At 37.2% G+C, this 22,683-nt stretch overlaps 1 protein-coding gene across 8 annotated transcripts in view; it reads left to right on the top strand.

Moving 5' to 3' along the window:
* Positions 1-22,683, top strand: part of HACL1 (2-hydroxyacyl-CoA lyase 1) — a 31,567-nt gene that overhangs the window by 5,160 nt on the left and 3,724 nt on the right. For 3 of the 8 annotated variants that reach the window (XM_046003366.1, XM_046003367.1, XM_046003371.1), the window contains 13 exons: positions 140-180; positions 803-883; positions 3,064-3,136; positions 5,081-5,158; positions 6,117-6,211; positions 8,019-8,131; positions 10,317-10,452; positions 13,151-13,256; positions 15,336-15,419; positions 16,364-16,465; positions 18,881-19,035; positions 19,478-19,636; positions 21,196-21,303. In XM_046003366.1, coding sequence (XP_045859322.1) covers positions 140-180; positions 803-883; positions 3,064-3,136; positions 5,081-5,158; positions 6,117-6,211; positions 8,019-8,131; positions 10,317-10,452; positions 13,151-13,256; positions 15,336-15,419; positions 16,364-16,465; positions 18,881-19,035; positions 19,478-19,636; positions 21,196-21,303 — 1,331 coding nt within the window. The remainder of the gene's footprint in view (positions 1-139; positions 181-802; positions 884-3,063; positions 3,137-5,080; positions 5,159-6,116; positions 6,212-8,018; positions 8,132-10,316; positions 10,453-13,150; positions 13,257-15,335; positions 15,420-16,363; positions 16,466-18,880; positions 19,036-19,477; positions 19,637-21,195; positions 21,304-22,683) is intronic. The other 5 variants (XM_046003372.1, XM_046003373.1, XM_046003370.1 and 2 more) reach the window with 2 other exon arrangements.

The raw sequence follows: 22,683 nt of genomic DNA, 5'->3' as shown, positions 1-22,683 counted from the left end.
ATACTTTTTGTTAAAACGGAAAGCATTCCAATTCCTCCTTTACCATTCAGTTCAGTTTCTTACTGAATACTGAATTTTTATACGTGCACTTACTGTAAACATTCCAAAATGCTTAAATCCCAGTTTTTTTTCTTTGTAGGCTTGTTATGCTGCCTCTGCGATTGGATATCTGACAGGCAGGTAAACTGAAGTCTTTGTTTTATTTCAGTTTCTTTTGAGGGCTGTCTTAAAGAGTTTCTTAAGAAATGACTTTATAAATGTATAAAATGGCAAACTGAATTATAGGGAGATAGTTTTTCCTTGAGTGTTTTAAAGTTAGAAAGTCACATCTAGTCACATTTTCAAATTCAATTTAAAAAATTTGAGGCAGAGCATTACATATCAGAATTATTTTCTGTTAGAGATCAAATGACATTTATTTGTTTAAAAAAATTTTAAAACACTTTTCTCCACACAAACATGTACTCAGTATTAAGAATTGGCTTTTATATGCAGTTAAATTGATTGGGCCCAAATATAACCTCTTCAAAAATATAAAGAGTTTCAAAATATGAAAAGGTTAATGAAATACAGTGTGAAGATGATAAGTATCTTCTTTCTTGTAGGAAGACTAACATAATCTTCCCCTTGTTTCTTTGATAATTCAGAAAATATTCTAATAATTGCTTTACCAGTTGTAGTAAAGACCTGTGTGTCCTCCTTTTGAAGTCTAGGAAGATTACCATGTTCCCCTCTAGGGTGATATTCATCAGCTATTGTATTTGACCTGCTTTTAATACAGTAAATTCTGTTTTGCTTCTAGGCCAGGCGTATGCCTTGTTGTTTCTGGCCCAGGTCTCATCCACGCTTTGGGTGGTATGGCAAATGCAAACATGAACTGTTGGTAATTAATTATTATTTGCGATCTGGGGTGGGAAGACTTGGAATCAAGTGCTTGAAGGAATGGTTTATTAAAAAATTAGAAAAGTATTAGGAAGAATAAAAAATAAATAATAAAAAATATCAGTAATCTTACTTAGAGGTAAACACTGTTAACATTTTGGAGTTTTTGGAAAACTTAAGTATAGAAGCATATGGGAATACACATATGATTAACTCATTGAGTCTACCCTATATATAAACTTTCCTTCAACTTTTATATATAGGGTATATATATACCCTATATATAAACTTTCCTTCTTCCTTCATTAAGATATTAGTGTTTCAAGGGGTGCCTGGCTGGTTCAGTTGGTGGAGCATGCAACTCTTAATCTCAGGGTCATGAGTTCAAGCCCTATGTTGGGTGTGGAGGCTACTTAAAAAAAATATGTGTTTCTAAACATATATGTAGAAGCATATGGGCATAGCTCTGTGTTTAACTCATGGGAACTAGACAGTATATAATATGTCCTTCATCTGACATCATCTTTTTTTTTTTTTGACAGAGATCACAAGTAGGCAGAGAGGCAGGCAGAGAGAGAGGGGGAAGCAGGCTCCCTGCTGAGCAGAGAGCCCCATGTGGAACTCGATCCCAAGACCCTGAGATCATGACCTGGGTCGAAGGCAGCAGCTTAACCCACTGAGCCACCCAGGCGCCCCTGACATCATTTTTGACTGAAATTTTAAGTGTTTATAAACTTACGTGTAGAAGCTTGTAGGAATAACTCATATTTAACTCATTAAAATGACACTGTTCTAAAACTTTAAAAAAAAACAACACATTTTGGAGTTTGTGTGTGTGTGTTTTTCTCTCTCTTATATGTGAATGTGTGTTTAAGTTCTCTTTTAAGTGCTGAATTATTTTTTAAAGACCCCAGCTCCATATGTAAGAATGTATATCCAGGTCTTCATCTTGTTTTGCATAATTAGCAAGACAACTGAAATTATATTTTTTGAGTTTGCTCTATAAGCTCCTTAGTACTTACTCTTTGACATTGCCCTTAACCCCATCATTGGTACTTTACCAAATAGATCATTTTAAATAGGGTTATGTTCTGGTCAATGCATAAAATAATTACCCTTCCTGGTATAAAAGAAGATTAAATATTTAGATATTATTTAGACTGATGTCCTGGTAGGAAGGGCATTGTTCACTTTCTTGCCATGTGCCTTCTTTCCTTTTATCCTTCCTAGTCTTTCTCTTTCTTACCTACTTTTAGGGTTTGATATTTTTTAGTAACTTTAAGTTTGCTGTACCTTTTCTTTAAGAAATTTATTGCTGAGGAATTTCTCTCACTCCACCATTTCCAAGTAGACTCACTTGGGAAAGTGAAAAAAATTGTTTCCTCCATTTAATCCCAAGACTAATGGGAAGGGCATAAGAATTTATTTTACATCACCGCACCTAGAAGTTTAGCATTAGCATTCAGAAGGGCTTAGAAAGTGGACGGCTTGGAGGAAAAGCATTTACTATGAATTTCAGATTTTTCTGAAATTAAGGGAGGGTTCTCTTGTATCAGGTTGCTTCCTAAATCTTTTTTTAATCTATAGTTTATTTATTTTAAAGATTTTATTTATTTATTTCAGAGAGGGAGAGAGTAAGTGTGCAGGTGTGTGTGAGCAGGTGGGGAGGGGCAGGGAGAGAAGGAGAGAGAGAATAAATAATAAGCAGACTTCATACCCATCACAGAGCCCAATGAAGGGCTCGCTCTCAGATCTCAGGATCCTGAGATTAGGACCTGAGCCCAAACCCAAGAGCCGGACGCTAAACCCAGTGTGCCACCCAAGTGCTGCCCCTAATCTGTAGTTTTTGTTTGTTTGTTTGTTTTTTAAAGATTTTATTTATTTGACAGACAGAGATCACAAGTAGGCAGAGAGGCAGGCGGAGAGAGAGGAGGAAGCAGGCTCCCTGCTGATCAGAGAGCCCCATGTGGGGCTCCATCCCAGGACTCTGGGATCATGACCTCAGCTGAAGGCAGAGGGTTTAACCCACTGAACCACCCAGGCGCCCCCCCAATCTGTAGTTTTGAAGGGAAAATGAAATCTCTCTCTCAGCATTCATGGCTGTTTATTAATTGGGCACTCTTGAGTATTTTACATGTCTATCTCATCTGTAATTCTCTTTTAAAACAATGACTGTTTCAGGCCCTTGATTGTGATTGGCGGTTCTTCTGAAAGAAGTCAGGAAATGATGGGAGCTTTCCAGGAGTTTCCACAGGTACCCAACTCTAAAACTTTTCTTAGAGTTTAGTAGCATAAATGTATGCTATTAAGATTTATGGGGAAGAAATAAAAATTCCTACCTGCAAAATAAACAATTAAAATAAAATAGAGGTACCTGAGGTAATTTATAGATAATGTTCCTTACCTATAAGACAGTCTCAGTGTGCATATTACGGGAGCTCAGGCTCTGCTTATGAACAATCTTCCAAGAAATATATCTTTTAATCTCTGAAAGTAAGGTCTGAAAGTCAAGATGCAGGAATAAAAATGGTGTGGTGTTATACCTGTCAAACTTTAGAGAAGTAAAAAGTTGAGAGGAAAAATCCTACTAAAATGACTATCAGTAGACTCTGGACAAGTTCATTTTTATTTTAGAAGGCTGAAGGAAAGCATTTAAAAATTTCTAAGAACTGAAAAGAATTTGTCAACAAAATGCCATAGTTTGTTTTTCTTGTTTTTTTTCTTTACCTTTTTCTATATATTTATTACAGTATTACAGAGGTCTTCATAAATAATTGTATAAAACAAAATGCTACAGCTTTAAGAATAGGTGTAGAAAGCGAAGGTGAGAGTGAATGATCAACTGTTAAGAAAATATTTGCACATTTCTAGCACAAAGTTCTGAGCAAAGTTAAAACCCTAGGTAAAGTCTGTTGGTTATTACAGAAGTCACTGTGAGAACCTCAGAATATAAACATAGAATTTTTTCTGTGACTTAAATTATTGTAAAATACTAGATCTTGTTATAGGTTGATGCAAAACTTGTACTTTTATCCTCTTGAAGGGCAATTGAAGGGGCGCCTTTGTGGCTCAGTCGTTAAGCCTCTGCCTTCGGCTCGGGTCATGATGCCAGGGTCCTGGGATCCAGCCCGCATCAGGCCCCCTGCTCAGTGGGAAGCCTGTTTCTCCCCTTTTCTACTCCTCCTGCTTGTGTTCCCTCTCTTGCTGTGTCTCTCTCTAGCAAATAAATGAAATCTTCAAAAAAAAAAAAAAAAGAAAAAGGGTATTTCCCATTTACTTAGTTAATGGTAAAGAATAACAATCATTATTTAAAAGATGCTGATGTATTTGAAAAATAAGCAGAGCAGTTAAGTTATTTAAAAGGAAATTTAAACTTATTACAGAAACTTTACAGGTGAGGAGAAAGCAGAGGATAATGTCCACTACAAATATTTTTTCCTGAAAAGGAAAATAATAAAAGTTTATCAGATGAAATTAAAAATGTGAGGAGAAAATCACCGATTTGATTTAAAATCCAAGTATCTGTTTTTGAGGAAATACTTTAGATGGCATTACTGGGAACAGACTGAAAATCTTAATTCTGTCATGCTCATGGGACTAAGACTACCAACTTTCATACCAAAAAGTATCAAGAGACACCATTTCTATATATTGCTTCAGAATACAATAAACAGTGAAAAAAAAATAGCACTGCTGAATTGAGACATCCCAAATAGTGTAGTAGTGAAATATATAACAGGAAAACTGGCAGAAATGTAATAAGGATAGATTATAATTGTAACAAGATGAAGCAGGTGAAGTTTTGTATTTCTGACTGTGGAATTTCTGGATCCAGGGATATGCTCATTTTAATTTTTAGTGGACATTATCAGCTTCCCTTCCCATTTATACTCTCACCAGCAGCTGAGGAGAGTGCCTGCTTTCCTGTGTGGTGGTAAATGCTGAGTACTATCAATCTTTCATTTTTGCCAGTCTGAGAAATGAAAATGGTGTCTTGTTTTGATTTACTTCCTAAATCATCCTGAGGCAGAAATTTGATTGTGCTATGTGTAGGCTTTTAAGAAACAGTCCAGGTAATGTACTTTCTCTGTCTTTTCAGTACACATAGTAGAAGGTAATGACTTAATATTTTGCTTTCCTTCTGAAGAGTAATATGATCTGTGAGCTGAATTTTAAGTGATTTTCTTCCTGCATATAGGTTGAAGCCTGTAGATTATATACCAAGTTCTCTGCCCGGCCAAGCAGCATAGAAACTATTCCCTCTATTATCGAAAAGGTAAAGTACTTAATTATAAGTCCTCTAAGTGAACTGCTTTTTCTCAGTTGCTCATACCTGTGTTATTTGTATTCTCCCATAGAATGAGCAGCAATTTGGTATATATTCAGGTGTCAAAAATGATAGTGTTGGGCGCCTGGGTGGCTCAGTGGGCTCTCTGCTCAGCCGGGAGCCTGCTTCCTCCTCTCTGCCTGCCTCTCTGCCTACTTGTGATCTCTGTCTGTCAAATAAATAAATAAAAATCTTTAAAAAATGATAGTGTTAAAGAGCTATTTATATTTTAATGTTTGTTGTCAATTCTAGAAACATAAAATCATTTTTGAAAAAAGTTTCTCCTTCAGTTTTTAAAATTTTTTTCTACAGAAAAGTAAAGAGAAAGCTAAAATGAAAAATGTTTATAAATAAAATACTGTTTCTCTTGTGCTTTTGCAAAAGTTTAGTATTGAAAATTAGTACTAATGCTTAAAAAACCATGTCTTAGTTGCCTAAACATCTTATTATAAATTAATCTTAGTTAATCAACATTTGTATGTGGAGTTACATTTGAGCTGTTGCAAAACCTTGTGTTACACCATTTGACACATGGATAATATCACTGTTTCTGAAAACTTAGCCAAGTCATTAGGACTATGAAGCAAGGAAGAGCACATTTATAAACCCTTGGCAGGAAGAGCCTGGTGGATAACTTCTAAGACATGTGTAATAAGACATGAATTTTAAAACCCTAGTGAGTATTTTCTTTCTTATCACTCATCTTTTAAACAAAAATATCTTTTAAAATATATGCAGTCAATAGAGGGCATTTGAATTTTAGTTAAAAGTGTTTATTTCTCCAACTGGGGATGTCCAAAAAAAATTAAAATTGTATTCCTTTCACAATTTTTAATTGTCTCTGAGTGGACTATGTGATAAAGGTTGAGAATTTTAAAATATTTTCTTCCATTTGTAATAAATTTAGGCAGTGAGAAGCAGTATTTATGGTCGTCCAGGTCCTTGTTATGTTGACATACCTGCAGATTTTGTGAACTTCCAAGTGAATGTGAATTCTGTAAAGTAAGTAATAGTTACATTGGAGTTCTTTCTTAATTGTGTTATTTAAATGCTTGCCTTTTTACCAATTTACCTAGCAGTTTATAAGTTAATCTTCATTTGTTTTAAGTTTTGACAATTTAATGATTAAACTAAATCCTGGCCAAAGGGTTTAATTCTCTAATTTAAATGGTATTATTTAGTAATTATTTGGGGGTTAATTATTAAGTCAAATACACGGAGCTTCCCGAACACTCATTTGAAATTATTCTTCCATGGGCTGTAAATAGCGCATCCCCATTACCGTGGTAGAGTTATTCAGAGTCTTCATAGTGTCAACCTAGCGATGATGTGACCATTGAAAAATTATTTAGGACTCAGCATAGAAAATTTTAGTCTTTCTGTTTCTGTGATTTTAAAAATATTCCAACTCAGGTGTTACTCTGAGTTTCCGTGTTCCCTTATTCCTTAAATAAACACTGAGCGAATAAAAAGTATAAGAAGCATTTTTCACTGGTATCTAAGTTGCCTCTGATAAGGATAGGTATTTAGGTTAAGACATCACCCTGGGTACCATTTAGTATATTACTGCTATTGTGGACCAAGTGGTTCTCTAGTGACTGAAGAGAGACAGTGTGCATTTCTGCATATTCAGTATACCAAGGATTTGTTTCTCTTTGTGAGAGTCAGACAAAAAGGACATCTACGCTGCATAGTCCTGAACATGGTACAGTATTACTGAGGGGGAGGGAAGCAGAGCTGAGTCTCTGGTAAATTAACTCTGTAAACCTTCTTTAAAATGTTTGTAAAGATGGGGAGGCCTGGGTGGCTTAGTCAGTTAAGCATCTGCCTTTGGCTCTGGTCATGATCCCAGGGTTCTGGGATTGAGCCCCACATTGAGCCCCACATAGGACTCCCTGCTCAGTGGGGAATCTGTTTCTCCCTCTGCCTCTCTGTCCCCATGCTTACACACTCTCTCTCAAATAAATAAAATGTTTTTAAAAAGTTAAAAAAGATAAAATTTTTGTAAAGAGTGAATGTCTTTTTTTGTTTTATATGCTCAAATTTTGTACAGTGTGTGATGTTTATTAATTAAAATAAATGAAGACATCCAGTAATACTTAACTATGACAGTTTTAAATTTTTTTTTTCCTAATGTATGTTATATTTCTAAAATTCTGACTCTCCCAGTGAGGTAGCTAAAGGCATGGACTTTGGAGACAGAATGACCTGGGTCAGTCCATTCTCTGCTACATACCATCTGGGGACCCTGGGCAAGTTACTTTCTGAGTTTCCTTCCCCACCCCCACCCCCCATGGTGAAATGGAGATAATGGTAGCACCTGGCCTCATTGCTTTGAAAAATTAAATGAGATTAAATAGCACGTAGTATTAAACACTGACTCTTGAGTATGTTTTTTTACTGTTCTTACAACAACTATTACTACAATATAGAGCCATTAACTCAAAATTTCCTGTCAATGAATTACTGATTTGATTGGCTTTTAGATGGTATTAAGGAGTAACTTAATTACTAAGTATGGTAGGGACATTATGGCTATATAGGAGAAAGTCTTTATCTTTTAGAGCTGCATGGAAAAGCTTTTAACTGCCTATACTTCACTTTAAAATGGTTCAGGAAACAAATTTATATGCATGTGGGTATGTGTATGTGTGAAGCAAATGTGGCAAAATATTAGTTGTTGAATCTACATAGTGGGTATGTGGAGTTTATTGTACTATTTTTTCCCTACCTTTTAGGTATTCGGTATTTTCATAGTAAAAGGTTTAAAACTTGGCCTCTTTTAATTAACAGAACTCTTTATTTCCAGGTATGTGGAGTGCTGCATGCCCCCTCCTGTCAGTATGGCAGAAACCTCTGCTGTATACATGGCAGCATCTGTTATTAGAAAGGCCAAACGGCCCCTTCTTATCATCGGGAAAGGTAGCAGTGAATGGAACTCTAAATCTTGCCATTGAAAGAATGCTGATTCTGTTTAGAAATTATCTTCATTATTTATTAACATATCTAATATTTGAAATTGGCGTATGAGTTATTTTCATGTAGGATTAGTTATTAATTTCAAAATCATAGAATTATTCTAGAATGCCCAGAGATCTTGCCCTTTGAAAGAAGTATCACCCATTCTGTTTCTTCAGTCTTATATGTAAAATGTGTTTTTTCAATTATAATAATAATATTTGATCATTATAAAAATATTGGAAAACACAGACGATTAGAAAGAAGAAATCCCTTTATCCAAAGACAACTATTTTTGGAGCCCTTGGGTGACTTAGTTGGTTAAGCATCTGACTCTTCATTTTGGCTCAGGTCATGCTCTCAGGGTTATGAGATTGAGCCCTACATAGGGCTCCATGCTGGGCGTGGCGCAGAACCTGCTTAAGATTCTCTCCCTCTTTCTCTCCCTCTGCCCCTCTCGCCTCCCTCACTTGCACTCTCTCTTTAAAAAAAAAAAAAAAAAAGATAACTATTTTTAACATGTAATATTTCTAGTCATTTCTGCATCTATATTTCATATATTGTGATCACATCATATAGACAGTTTTATTTATATTCTAATCATTTCATTTAATATTGTAACATTTCTTCCTGGTCTTAAGTTTTTTCCTAAATATAATTTTAAGGTCTATTCATGTATATACCAACACTTCACTGAGAGATACTTAAATCTTTGCCAGTTTTTTTGTTTGTTTACTATAGCTATGACAGACATCTTTGTGCTTAAAGCTTTTTCCATATTTAGGATTTATGATAGATTCCCAGAAAGAAAATTAAATTAAAAGGTAATTCATATTTTAAGGTTATGGTACCTATTGTCAAGTTGCTGTCTCCTAAGAGAGGAGTAACTAACTCCTGTCAGCAAGTTATTTTAATATCCATTATATGTTCTAGAACTGAGGGGGCCGTGAGTCACCTATGACCCTGCTAGTCAATTATCAACTACTGAGGAACTACTACATAGAAACCAAAGATAATTTTAATGAAAATGGTGGACAGCAGAAAAAAAAATCCAAGTCAGAACTGAGTCGAATGCAGCTATATGCTATCTTAGCTCTGTGGTCTTGGCAAACAACTACTTTGAGTCTCAGTTACCTCACTTGTAAAACAAAGATACTAACTTCAACAGAGTGGTTATGATTAAATAATAAGAGTGGTAGAAGAAACTCAGTAGATGCTAGTTTTCATTCTTCTTTTACCCCATATTTGATGAGTACTTACAATAAGGCGGGGATGAGAGAAAACATTTGTAAGCTATATAGAGGAATAACGGTCCCTACCTCGAGATGTATTAGGAACAAGTAAGTGCAGCGTACCCGTACGTGGTGTGTATAGAGAGGGTGAGGTGGATTTCAAGGGAAGCAGCAACAACTTATTTGTATAGGTAGGATGGAAAGCCTCTCTGGAAGAGATGACCCTGCTGCACCTTGAAAATGGATGATAGGTCACTGAGTGGACAAGTCCAGGAAGAGAACTGGGTGGACAACGATACTGAGGCAAGAAAGAGAATACAAGGAAACTTTCTGGATTGAAAAAAAAGCTATTTTTCATCTGACATGTATGAGAAAAGATTGTAAGGTATTTTTATATGGGGGAGCATTTATGTTGAATCTGAATGTACTAAATGTCTCTTGTTAGAATTTCCGTGCCTAGGGTAGGAGATTGGGCAGTCCAGGTTAGCTGATGGTAGGGAGCAACGTGTGAGGTTAGAGAGGGCCTCTCTCTGTCAGAGCAAAGTCCTTCCTTGCCCACCTGGGCTGGTCAGTAAAGATACTGTATTTAAAGAATTGTGAGCAGTAATTCAGTAGGAACCATAGGACAGACAATTGAGAGCAGGAAGAGAGAAGAGATGCAACTTTGGTTTTGTAGTAGACATCCTTCAGAATAATTGAGAATATTTGGGGGGAGGAAATTAGCACTGTTGTCTTCTTAAACATTTTAAAATACCAAAGATAAAAACCATAGTCACAGTTTGTTTTGAGTGTGAGCAAGCCATGCATAAACAAGAGATTCTCTGAGAAGTTCTGAAAGCAAATTCATGTGAGTTGCTTTAAGAGTCACAGTGCATGGAGCATAACTGACTTGTCCAATACATTTGCATTGGTTGTAGGTGCTGCTTATGCCGGTGCAGAGGAGGCTCTCAGGAAATTGGTGGAGAAGTGCAAATTACCATTTCTGCCCACCCCCATGGGAAAGGGTGTCATCCCTGATAACCACCCGTACTGTGTGAACGCTGCCAGATCCAGGTGCGTAGCATGCTAGAGTTTACAACGGCTTGGCATATCTTGGACTAATTTATTTTGTGACTTTAATGAATCTAGGGGAAGTCCTGAAATGTTATTTTAAGCACACCTGTTTCTTTTTAGAGTTTTCAGCACTCTAAAGATGTTGTCCACTGCCTTCTGACCCTCATGGATTTAGATGGGAAATCTGTAGTCATTTGAATCCCAGCTCCCCTATATGTAATATGTTCTGTGGCTGCTTTCAGGATGTTCCTTTATCTTTGGTTTTCAGTAGTTTGATTATGTATCTGGATATGGTTTTCTTTTAGTTTATCCTGTTCTCTGATCTTCTTCAGTCTGTAAAGTAGTATCTTTACTACATCTATAGTTTTTGACCATTATCTCCTCAAATTTTTTTTCTACACCAATCTCTTTTTCCTTTCCTGGGATAATGCGAATAGTAGACATTTTGATATTGTCCCATAGGTCCCTGAATAACTGTTCAATTCTCTTTTTTTTCCATCTTTAAAGTAGCTTATTAGAATTTCTTTTCTTTTTTTTTTTTTAAGATTTACTTATTTATTTATTTTAGAGAGAGTGAGCAGGGAGGAGGTGCAAAGGGAGAGGGAGAGAGAAAATCTTAAGCAGATTCCATGCCCATTGTGGAACTGGAGAGGGGTCTTGATCTCATGACCTGAGCCAAAATCAAGCACTGGATGCTTAACTGATTGAACCACCCAAGCACCCCTATTGGAAATTTCTTATACAAAATAATCTTTTTATTTTTATTTATTTTTAAGTAAACCTTTTATTATATTTATCTTTTAATTGAAGTATAGTTGACATACAGTGGTGCATTAGTTTCAGGTGTACAACATAGTGATTCGACATCTCTATACTTTATGCTGTGTTCTCTGTTTAGTTATTTTCAATACTTTTGTCTTATATTTTATATTTCTCTGTTGAGAATGTCTGTCTTCTCATTTATTTGAAGAGTATTTTTGTTTACGTTATGGAGAATATTATAATAGCTGCTTTAAAGCCTTTGTTCACTAGTTTGAATATCTGGGTCATCACAGAATGGGAGTCTATTCATTTCTTTTGAGAATTGGGCACTTTCTGGTTCTTTTGTATATTGAGTATTTTTGGAATATATCCTAGATTGTAAGTATTATGTTTTAAGATTCTAGTCATATTTACATATTCTGTAGAATGTTGACTTTGTTTTAGCAGGCAGTTAGCCTGGTTAAGTTCAGACTGCCAAGTCTGTCTTTCTGTCTTGCTAGAGGCATTAGGTTCAGGGTTAGTTCAGCTTCAAAGCCCTTGCTATATTCCTTTGGGTCTGTGTGCACACGCACAGCCCAAGCATGAGCCCCAGACATATGCCGATTCATTCGCAGAACTAGAAAGTTCTTTTCTCTTCTCTCTAGGATGACCCCCCCAACACCCATCTTTTCTAAGAGTCTCTTGCTGCTGCCTTAAAGTACTGCACAAACAGAACTGCCTTTGGGGCAAATAGCAGAAAGAAAGGAAGGACAGGAGGAAGGAAGGAGAGAAGAAAGGAAGAGAGAGAAAGAAAGGAAGGAAAGAGAAAAGAAAAGGAAAGAAAAGGAAAAAAGAATACGGGATTTTTCCCATACCCTTCACAGACCACAGGGACCCCTTTTCTGGTTCCTCTTGCCTGAAAAATGATAAATATATATAATATATAATTATTATATTATTATACAAACATAGTTAACATTATATGTTAATTTTTTAAAAAAAGATTCAAGCATAAGGATGTGCAACCCAGGGGCACCTGGGTGGCTCAGTCAGTTAAGTGTCTGCCTTCGGCTCAGGTCATGATCCTGGGCTCATGGGCCCTGCTCAGAGGAGAGTCTGCTTCTCCCTCTGCCTCTGCCCTCCCCCGACTTGTGCCTGAGCTCTCTTTCTCTTTCTCTCTCTCAGATGAATAAATAAAACCTATAAAAAAAAAAAAAAAGAAAAAGGATGTGCAACCTAGTACTTATAAATTATCCAGCAATTGAGAAAAGTTAAAATAAATTTGGTATATATTTTCTGCAAAGTATATAGCCTTCCAAAATTGTATTTAAGGGGTGCCTGGCTGGCTCAGTTGGAAGAACATGCAGCTTTTGATCTCAGACTTGTTTGTTCGAGTCCCACGTTGGATGTAGAGATTCTTTAAAAAATGTAAAATAAAACTTAGAAAAAATAAAAATTTTAAGAAGAACCTAATGATGAAGATGGTTGTAATAAGCAAAAGTGCATGAGACAGTATTATAGCAGATGAGCTCAACTATGTAAAAATCCACTTGCCGTTTCGATGAAAATATGCCGGGCTATTAATAATAGCTTTTAAGTTGATAGTATTATAGGTTGAAGTTCTTTTTCTTTACACTTTTACTGTTTTACAGAGAATTATCTACAGTAGACTTACATTTTTTAATGTTAAAAAAGTAATAAACAATGAAATAGGTATAGTTTTATAATATTTTTCTTCTCCTTTCATCTTTTAGAATGCTATTTAAGTAGAATGGTTTCATAATTATTTTGGTTTGAAAGATCAGATTTGCCCTAGAAGCTGATTCCGAAGGCTAAAATAAAATAAGCTCCAGATTATTTAACTTTTCTAAGTACTTTAGAAATTAATTTTAGAATAATTCAAATCAGAAATGTAGATATACTTTTTGCATTATAACGGATTTTTTCTTTTTAATAGGGCTTTGCAATTTGCTGATGTAATTGTATTATTTGGTGCCAGATTAAATTGGATTTTGCACTTTGGACTGCCTCCAAGATACCAGGCAGATGTGAAATTTATCCAGGTACTCACAGCATAGAGATTTAAAATCAGAGCTATCTGTGATTTATTGTTCTCCTCAGCTATTATCAGCTCTGCTTTCTTCTTGGCTTTTGTAGATTTTTATAAATTGTCTAATACAATTACAGGTACCAAAGTAAGCTGCCTTTTCAAGCCTATGAAACATAATATGCTGCTTTGCTTCTAACCAGAAAACCTTTCAAAACCAAGTTTTAAATAGTTTGAAAAGCAAAACTTGCCTCTTCTTCATAGTTCAAGTATATTTAAAGGTACACAAAGGGGTTTAAGCGGAATGGTAGATTAGAACAAAACATTCAGCTTTGTTAGAGATTGAGTTGTCCTTTTAGATGCCAAATCTTTCAAACAGCCTTTGGTTGGAAATCTCTAAATGCTGCTTTTACCTGTCACCAAACAGAGTGGAATATACTCTGACCTTCCTTTAATGGTTCTTATATCATTATGATTCTCTTTCTAAGCCACTTTCCTTATTGGTGTAGAAGGTACTGCCTGGGTGACACAGTGGGTTAAGCCTCTGCCTTTGGCTTGGGTCATGATCCCGGGGTCCTGGGATTGAGCCTTGCCTCAGGCTCCCTGCTTGGTGGGGAGCCTGCTTCTCCCCTGCTCATGCTCTATCTCTTGCTATCTCTCTCTCTCAAATACATACATAAAATCTTTAAAAAAAAAATGAAAGAAGGTACTGCCTATGTAGTGCAGTATGAACCTGTTTTCCCTACAGAGACTGTGTATGGTGTTTGATGACCCAGCTACAATTGCTGTCTTCTCCCTATTTGCCTTTTACTTTTTAAGGAGTCAGCTTTTAACAGTGCCTCTCCCCCTGGGGCTATGGAGAACTAACACTGCAAATAAGCAAGACCTGGGTTTACTTGGAAGATGCTACCACCTCTTTATTATCCCCCCTAAGTACAGAGTAAAGTGTAGCCCCTTTGACGTGGCTAAATCACAAGTCCTTGCACAGCTGTTTTCACTTGCCCACGACCATTCAGATACAGAGCGTCTGGGTAAATGGGAAGTAATCATGCTTATCCTAGGAGTAGTTCTACGCTGCTCTGGACCAGCAGCGTAGCACCATCTGGGAAATCTTTTAGAAAAGCACATTTTTGGTTCCCACAAAGAGTTCAGAAACTCTGAAGTGGACTCTTGCAATCTGTGGTTTAACAAACCTACCAGGTGATTCTGATAGCTCACATCTGAGAACCTCTCTAAGTAGCAATTCCAGTCTAATTAAGTAGAACCTTTTTATTGATTAGATTCAAAACTATAATTGATCAAGTCAGATGCATTCCTGTGTGTTTAATAGAACAATACCCAAATCTATAGAGTTGATATTAAAATGAAGGAAGGTGATGATGTTTCTGTCCTAGCTGTGGTACGCATAGTTATGTGAATTTTTGCTTTTATTAAGAAATTTCTGGGGTGCCTGGGTGGCTCAGTCGGTTAACATCTGCCTTTGGCTCAGGTCATGAGCCCAGGGATCCGAGCCCCACCTCAGGCTCTCTGCTCAGCAGGAAGCTTTCTTCTCCCTCCCCCTCGGCCCGCAGCTCCCCCTGCTTGTGCTCTCTCTGGCTTTCTCTCTCTCTGTCAAAAAATAAATAAAATCTTAAAAAGAAATTTTTGGGGCACCTGGGTGGCTTAGTTGGTTGGGTGTCCAACTCTTGATACTGGCTCAGGTCTTGATCTTAGGGTCATGAATCCAAGCCCTGCATTGGGCTCCATTCTGGGTCTGGAACCTACTTTAAAAAACAAAATTTCCTGGGGCGGCTGGGTGGCTCAGTGGTTTAAAGCCTCTGCCTTTGACTCAGGTCATGATCCCAGGGTCCTGGGATCGAGCCCCACATCGAGCCCCACATCGGGCTCTCTTCTCTGCAGGGAGCCTGCTTCCTCCTCTCTCTCTCTGCCTGCCTCTCTGCCTGGTTGTGATTTCTCTCTGTCAAATAAATAAAAATATATTAAAAAAAAATTTCCTGAATATAAAATTTTCAGTTCATTTATTCAGCCTTAATTGACCTCTTAAAGATTTTTAAGAATAAGCATGGCTTCTTCTTAAGCTTTTTCTCTTTTTTAGGTTGATATCTGCGCAGAAGAATTGGGGAATAATGTAAAGCCTGCTGTGACTTTGCTAGGAGACACAAATGCTGTCACTAAACAGGTAAGAGCTTTTGCCTAGGTTTTAGTTTATGGGGATTGGCCTTTAGGGAATAGTGAGTTCCTAAAAATGTTTCAACCTTAGATTCACTTGGTGACAGGTTTATTAATATCTATTTTCAACAAAATTTATGATGGAAAGCTATTCTTAAATATAACTTTGGAACTCACTAAATCCAACTGCTTGTATATAGATCATTTTTATGTGAGTAAGTTAAGCGTTTTTGGAAGGCGGTTGAGGACTTAAAGACATTCAGTAGGCAAACAGTGATTTACTAAGTACTATTTAGCTGTCTGAAAAATTATAATACAGCTTCCAGAAGAACTGAACTTACAGCCAAGAAATGTCTTTATGTACTGGAAAATTTTAAGTATTTCTTTAGCAATAAAGAGAATTTTTACTCTTCAAATGGTACTTAGTGGCTTGTCCAAATTCTTTTTATTTGTACATAATTTATATACTTCACTGTAACAGGAGATAGAATATAGTCACATGTATTACTTGATTTTGGATACAAATTGGTATTGTTAATCATGGTCCTATAATATTATGAAGCATCTTCCACTCACATATTAAAACATCCTGGAGCATGTGGTCTTATCTCAGGAATCCCTGGATATTTGGGGTTGTTGTCCTTCCTGCAAGGATTCTGTGATTTTTCTCCTAGTGTCAAAGGCTGAGGAGGACATAAAAGCCCCTGCCTGTGAGGTGTGGAGAAGGTAGCATTTTCCCTGTGTTCTATGGAAATCCCAACTTCTGGTGGAAGTCCATACTGACCCAAACTAAAGCTTTCCATTTTGGTATAAAGTTAGCCACCTAGAGGAAAAACAGTATGAGTGATGTGAATGGCAGGATATTATAGCAGTATTGTCTTCTTTAATAAGAGATTGTTGTATTAATATGAGTTAAGTTCATTTTCAAAAAGTAAAAAGTCTGTGGTTTTTTAGCTTTTAGAACAATTTGATAAAACACCATGGCAGTATCCTCCAGAGAGCAGCTGGTGGCAAACTCTGAGAGAAAAAATGGAGAGCAATGAAGCCGCATCCAAGGTAATATGAGAGTCATAGAAACTCAAGAACACTTTGGATTCATGGCTCAGTTAGTTCTGTCATAATATGACCTATGCATTCCTAAAATCACCACACTATATAAAATCTTGCAATAAAAACCACAAGGTTCACAGGAAAAAGTGTTTAGAGGCACAGCTGTCAAAAATTTTGTGAAATACTAAGATAGGAACCTAATAAAAATAGTGGCAGAGGGACACCTGGGTGGCTCAGTTGGTTAAGTGTCTGACTCTTGGTATCAGCTAAGGTCATCATCTCAGGGTCTTGAGATTGAGTCCCCACTCGGGCTCTGCGTGCAGTGGGGAGTCTGCTTGAGATTCTTTCTCTCCCTCTACCCTCCCCGCCAACTTGCATGCATACATGCATGCCCATGTACTCTCTCCCTAAAATATATGAATAAATCTTCAATAAATAAACAAAAATAAAAATGGCAAAGTTTTATACATGATAAATGGTTAAGAAATATATATTTCAATAAATGTGGTTCTTTTCCTTGAAGAAGACCTGCAGTCTCTTGTGGAAGTAGGCGTTAGAAGGGTTGCAGCTTGTTGAGTTAGTGTGAAGTGGTAGAAGGAGACCAATCTGACATTGGACAGAAAGTTGTAAAAACCCATATGAATGGTTAGAGCGCACTGTCCTCGGTTTGACCTTGGCACCAAATCACAGTTAAGAGATCTTTTGGAATCTTAAATCTTGGAGCATATTTTTCTACCTTTAAGATAAAAGTCCTTCAAGCAGGCACGTATAATGGATAGGTGTTCCATCAAAATGGAAAATTTGATCTAATGTACACCCTTCTTTTTCCTTGTTAAAAAAAATTTTCAGCTTTATTGAGGTATAATTGACATATGAGATTGTAAGATATTTAAAAGTACATTGTTTGGGGAGGGTATGTGCTATGGTGAGTGCTGTGAAGTGTGTAAGCCTGATGATTCCCAGACCTTGCCCCTGGGGCAAATAATACAGTATATGTTAATAAAAATAAAAAAGTTCATCATGGTGATTTGATACACATATACATTGTGGAAGGATCCCCGCCCCCATCTAGTTCAGTAACACATCCATCACCTCACATTTCTTTTCTTTTTTTTTTTGGTGGAGACCATTTATGGCCCTTTCAAATTAACTTTTGTATCACTACTGGAAATGACTTTGCAACTTTCTCATCTGCACTCATGGCTTTGCCTGATACCTAAAGGCTTTGCAAGTTGAATAATGTGTGGAAATCACCACATCCTCCACTACTAGACGTGAAATGAACCACTTCTGCAGGATGTGGTGATTTGTTTTATAGTCTTTGTATATAGGTAGAATTTTTTCTTCGTGAGAGAGATTGTTCTTGATTTTTTTTCTATGTTTTGTGTATTCCTATGTATCTTGGTTCAGCTGGGTGCCGTTTTCTGTGGCCATGCAGTGTTTCTCACTGACAGAACCCTGCATAAGCAAATACGAAATTTGAGCTATACTCATATTGTTCCCTAATATGCCAGATGTCTTGGAATAAATTAACATTTTCAAAACTAGCAGAATTATTTATACATGATTCTGTATTTCATTGGAATTTTAATCAGTGGCTCTTTCTATCAAGAGCCAGTCTCAATGCCGTTTTCCCGAATGGTGTGATGATTAACCCCTCTTTTCCCTAGGAATCATATTAGTTTAAGATGAAAGGAACTTGCCTGTCTTCCTGGTGCAGGAGTATAGGCAGGAGCCTCATCCACCTGACATATAATTTCCAGCAGGCCAGAGTAGTGCAGGTGAAGAGGCAGTGCTGGCAGCACATGGGGCCGTTGCTGCTGAAGCCCCACCTGGCTTTCTGTCCCCTCTAGAAGGCATATGGCTAGACAAAGGTACTCACCTTGCTCCATTCAGAGACTCTTTGGAATAGAGGGTGAAGCTTATCCCCTTACTCTCCAGAGCATGTGGAGAAGAACCAGATTTTCAGATTTTCTAAAACCCTGACTTCCTTTTCATTTTAAGTTTAAGGGCATATTTCAGATTAAAATACTCTAGAGTAAAACTTTTACTTTTTCTAATGCAGCGTTTTCCTAAAAGTACTCATATAAGACTGTTTGGTTTTGTTTAACCCAGTGTTTCCAGCTATTTTACTGTAGGACTTCTCTGACTCTAGTATGCTAATGTGCCTGGTGGGTGTCCAGGAAGAAAGCTATTCTCTGGTTTATTTGCATCCAAAATTGGGTCTGTGGGTCCCCTTTTCCTTAGCATGTCCCACAGGCCTGTTCACCGATCCATTAGCTTCTCAGGGGAGCCATTTGGGAACCTCATAGCTCGTTCTTGTTGCCTATTTCCGAATAAGTTGGATAGTAGCTTATTGACATTGCTCATTTTTCACTGTATCTCAACCTAGTTTGATTTTATTTCCTTCAAATGCTTTAGGAATTAGCTTCCCGAAAATCTCTGCCTATGAATTATTACACAGTATTCTACCATGTTCAAGAACAATTACCCAGAGACTGTTTTGTGGTAAGTGAAGGAGCAAATACTATGGATATTGGACGCACCGTGATTCAGAACTACCTTCCTCGTCACAGGTGAGGCTTCCTATGAAGAAATTATAATGTGTTAAGTTGGAAGCTATAGTAGAGTAGGTTCATAAAACATTTGAGAATTATATGTGTTCAGTGTTTAAGGACTTATTCCCTAAAAGTATTCTTAGGTAAGATTTGGTGGAGTTTTTATGCTTGATACGTCTTCATGATCATGTGATAATTTGTATACTTAGTGTTCCAAGGATATATTCATAGTCTTCCAAGCAATCATGAGAGACTTTTTCCACCCATTTTGCTTATCCTTGCCTAATTGGTTCCTCACAATCGAAAAGCTTTATATTAAAAAAAAAAAAAAGAAAAGCTTTATATTAAAGACAGAGAATGTTTTTATTGCTCTTTATTTTACACGTGAATATGACTCGATTTGTGCCACCTCCACCATCAATGCCCCTGAGGGTTTCATTTTAGCTTTGTTCCCCAACAGACTTGATGCTGGTACCTTTGGAACAATGGGAGTTGGTTTGGGATTTGCCATTGCAGCTGCTGTAGTGGCTAAAGATAGGAACCCAGGGCAACGTGTCATCTGTGTGGAAGGAGACAGTGCATTTGGGTTTTCTGGCATGGAGGTGGAAACCATCTGCAGGTAAATCAGCATTTCTTTCTCCAAAAGATAAAAAAATTACACATAAAGACTCACTGGCCTAACAAATGCTTACCAGGTGCTCACCATGTGCCAAGGGCCCTTGTACATAGCTCTGTGCTGTGTCCCGAGAATACTGGCATGAAGTAACCCTGGCGCTTTTCTCATCCAGGATAGTGTATTCATGGCCCTTGACTACATGCCCAAACCTGCAAAACTGTGACAGGTGGTTTTGAGATCACTGCAGAAAGTTCTGGTCTAAGAAAAGCTTGTTTTCTGCAGGGAGACAGCAGAACTTTGTGCTTAAGAGCGCAGCCTCTGGGTCATATGGCCTGGATTTAAATACTCACTTGACCACATCAGAGCCAAGTGATGTGGGTGATGGGGGTTAAGTTCCTTTACTAAGCTTTAGTCTCCTCCAAAATAGGAAGAGGAATAGTAGTGGTTCCTACCTCAGAGGACAGTTGTGAGTAACAAATGAGGTAATCTCAGTAAAACTTGAGGTGCCTGCTCACTCAGTGTGAGCTGCTCACGTTATGCTTCTCGTGAGGATTCATGACGAAACTCATGAGCTGTTGTTGATCCTACTCTGTAAGTATGGGGATTTTTTTTTCTCCCTAGTTATTTAAACTGTGGTAAAGTCATTCTGTATTCTTAGCCTGGCCTCTTATTAGAGCTCGTGTGTAAATTATGTTTTGGGGCCTTTCAGAGCTTTGGCATACAACACTTTAAAGATCAAGGGAAAGTATATGCTTATTAGAGTGTCTGTATTGACAGCCAGGTGATATACATCAACAAGATGGGTTATGGGAAAGCTGGCCTTCTAGAGAGTCCTGATTCCCTTTGAGCATGGAGAGCAAGTAGTTACCACAATCCCATTATGTAACAGTGTGCAGTTTTGTTGGTTTTTTAACACGTGGTCTCAGAAATTATTTATTTGTTGTAGAAAATAAAGCCCATCTTTTGTCAGTCATTAGTAAAGTTTAGTCACCTTTTTTTTTGTCTTTACAATACTGTTTAGCTCATTATTAAGTATTCTCTTTTTCTCTATTTGTTAAACCATATAATGTTTTTCTAATTTTGAGCCAAGTGGTTTGAGAAGGAGAATGTATGCTATTCACTTGTGTACTTCCCCCAGCATCTAGCAAGTGCTGGTTATCTATGAGGAGTTCAGTAAATAGAAAGATACTTTTCAAATAGCACTACTGGGCATCATCTAGAAATGGTGCTTCAGAGAATATTAAATATGGAAAGTGTCATTCTTATTAATACCTGGATCTGTGAAAACTAAGTTCAGAAAAGCTGTGTGAAGTCCACAGGTTCATAGAGGTAGAACCAAGTGTGCCAACCTCTAATCTACATCCTTTCTGCGACTCCATGTTTCTGTGAATGACTTGAGGTTCCTTATTAAGATAACAAATACTTTATTTTTAGCATTACCCTAATATTACAAAGCAAGCTTATGGAAAACTACTCATTTATAAGTTAAAATTTCAGCCTGAAGAAAAGAATCTGCTTTAGAATGAAGAATGATTTCCTTAATATTTTGCTTTTAATTTTAGGTACAACTTGCCCATTGTACTTTTGGTGGTGAATAATAATGGAATTTACCAAGGTTTTGATGCAGATTCTTGGAAGGAAATGTTAAAATTTGGAGATGCTACTACAGTGTAAGTAACCCAGAACAATGTGTGTTCAATTTCTCTCATCTATTTTAATCTCTCCTTAAAGAGTCTGCTGTATGAGAATGTGCTTCTGTGGTATGAGATTGTTTACTTAAATTGTCAGCCCCTCTAAAGAGCAGGAACCCTGTCTACTCTTTGTATAACCATTCATGGTGGAGTGCTTCATTTTTTTTTCAAATATTTACTTAAATTCTAGTTAGTTAACATACAGTGTAATATTGGTTTCAGGAGTAGAATTTAGTGATTCATCACTTACATGTAATACCCAGTGCATGAGAGCGCCTGGGTGGCTCAGTCATTAAGCATCTGTCTTCAGCTCAGGTCATTGGCCTAGGGTCGTGGGATTGAGCCCCACATCAGGCTCCCTGCTCTGCAGGAAGCCTGCTTCTCTCTCTCCCCCTGCTTGTGTTTTTTCTCTCGCTGTGTCTTTCTCTGTCAAGTAAGTAAAATCTTTAAAAAACAACAACAACAACAACAAAAATACCCAGTGCATGATATGGTGCTTCAGTAAATAATTTATGATCAGGGAGCCACTGAAGACTTGGACAATTAAGTTTGATGTCTAAACTTTGTTAATGAAAGGGCTTATTGCAAAATGTCCTTGGCCCTTCTACTACTACTACTCTGGTGGAAATGAATGTTAACATTTATGATCCAGAGGTCTTCCTTCTTTTTATTACTTAACAAACTCTTGATTATCTCATGGTAGAGTCAAAGTGAGACAGTGTTGGGGTGCCTGGGTGGCTCAGTCATTAAGTGTCTGCTTTCAGCTCAGGTCATGATCCTGGGATCCTAGGATCAAGCTCCACATCAGATTCCCTGTTCAGCAGGAAGCCTGCCTCTCCCTCTTCCACTACCCCTGCTTGTGTTCCCTCTCTTGCTGTCTCTCTCTTTGTCAAATAAATAAATAAAATCTTAAAAAAAAAAAAAGTGAGACAGTTGCTTAGCTGGCCATGGGGTATGAGACGTGAATTTGCTCAGCCTGGGGGTGGAGCAGGGTGTGAGTATGTTTGCTTATGCCTCACTGACTTCATTTCTCATTTTGCTGTTATATGCTATATTGTAGTAACCATTCCTTTTTTCTTCTTTTTCTTTTGGATTCATAGTAGTTGATAGCATAGCTCACAGTGTTCAGTATAGTATCCAGTAGCCAGGTTGGCTATTTAAATTAAATTAAAAAGTCAGTTCCTTATTTAACTAGTCACATTTCAAGTGCTCACAGCAAAAGGTCACTAGTGGCTATGATATTGGATAGCACAGATATAAATATAAAACATTTCTAGCATCACAAAAAGTCCTATTGGACATTGCTGTATAGACAATAAAAAATATATGGGAACTTTAGGGGCACCTGGGTGGCTCAGT

Source organism: Meles meles, chromosome 4 (genome assembly GCF_922984935.1).
Source record: "Meles meles chromosome 4, mMelMel3.1 paternal haplotype, whole genome shotgun sequence".
Taxonomy (NCBI): domain Eukaryota; kingdom Metazoa; phylum Chordata; class Mammalia; order Carnivora; family Mustelidae; genus Meles; species Meles meles.
This window is presented reverse-complemented; position numbering and strand designations above follow the sequence as displayed.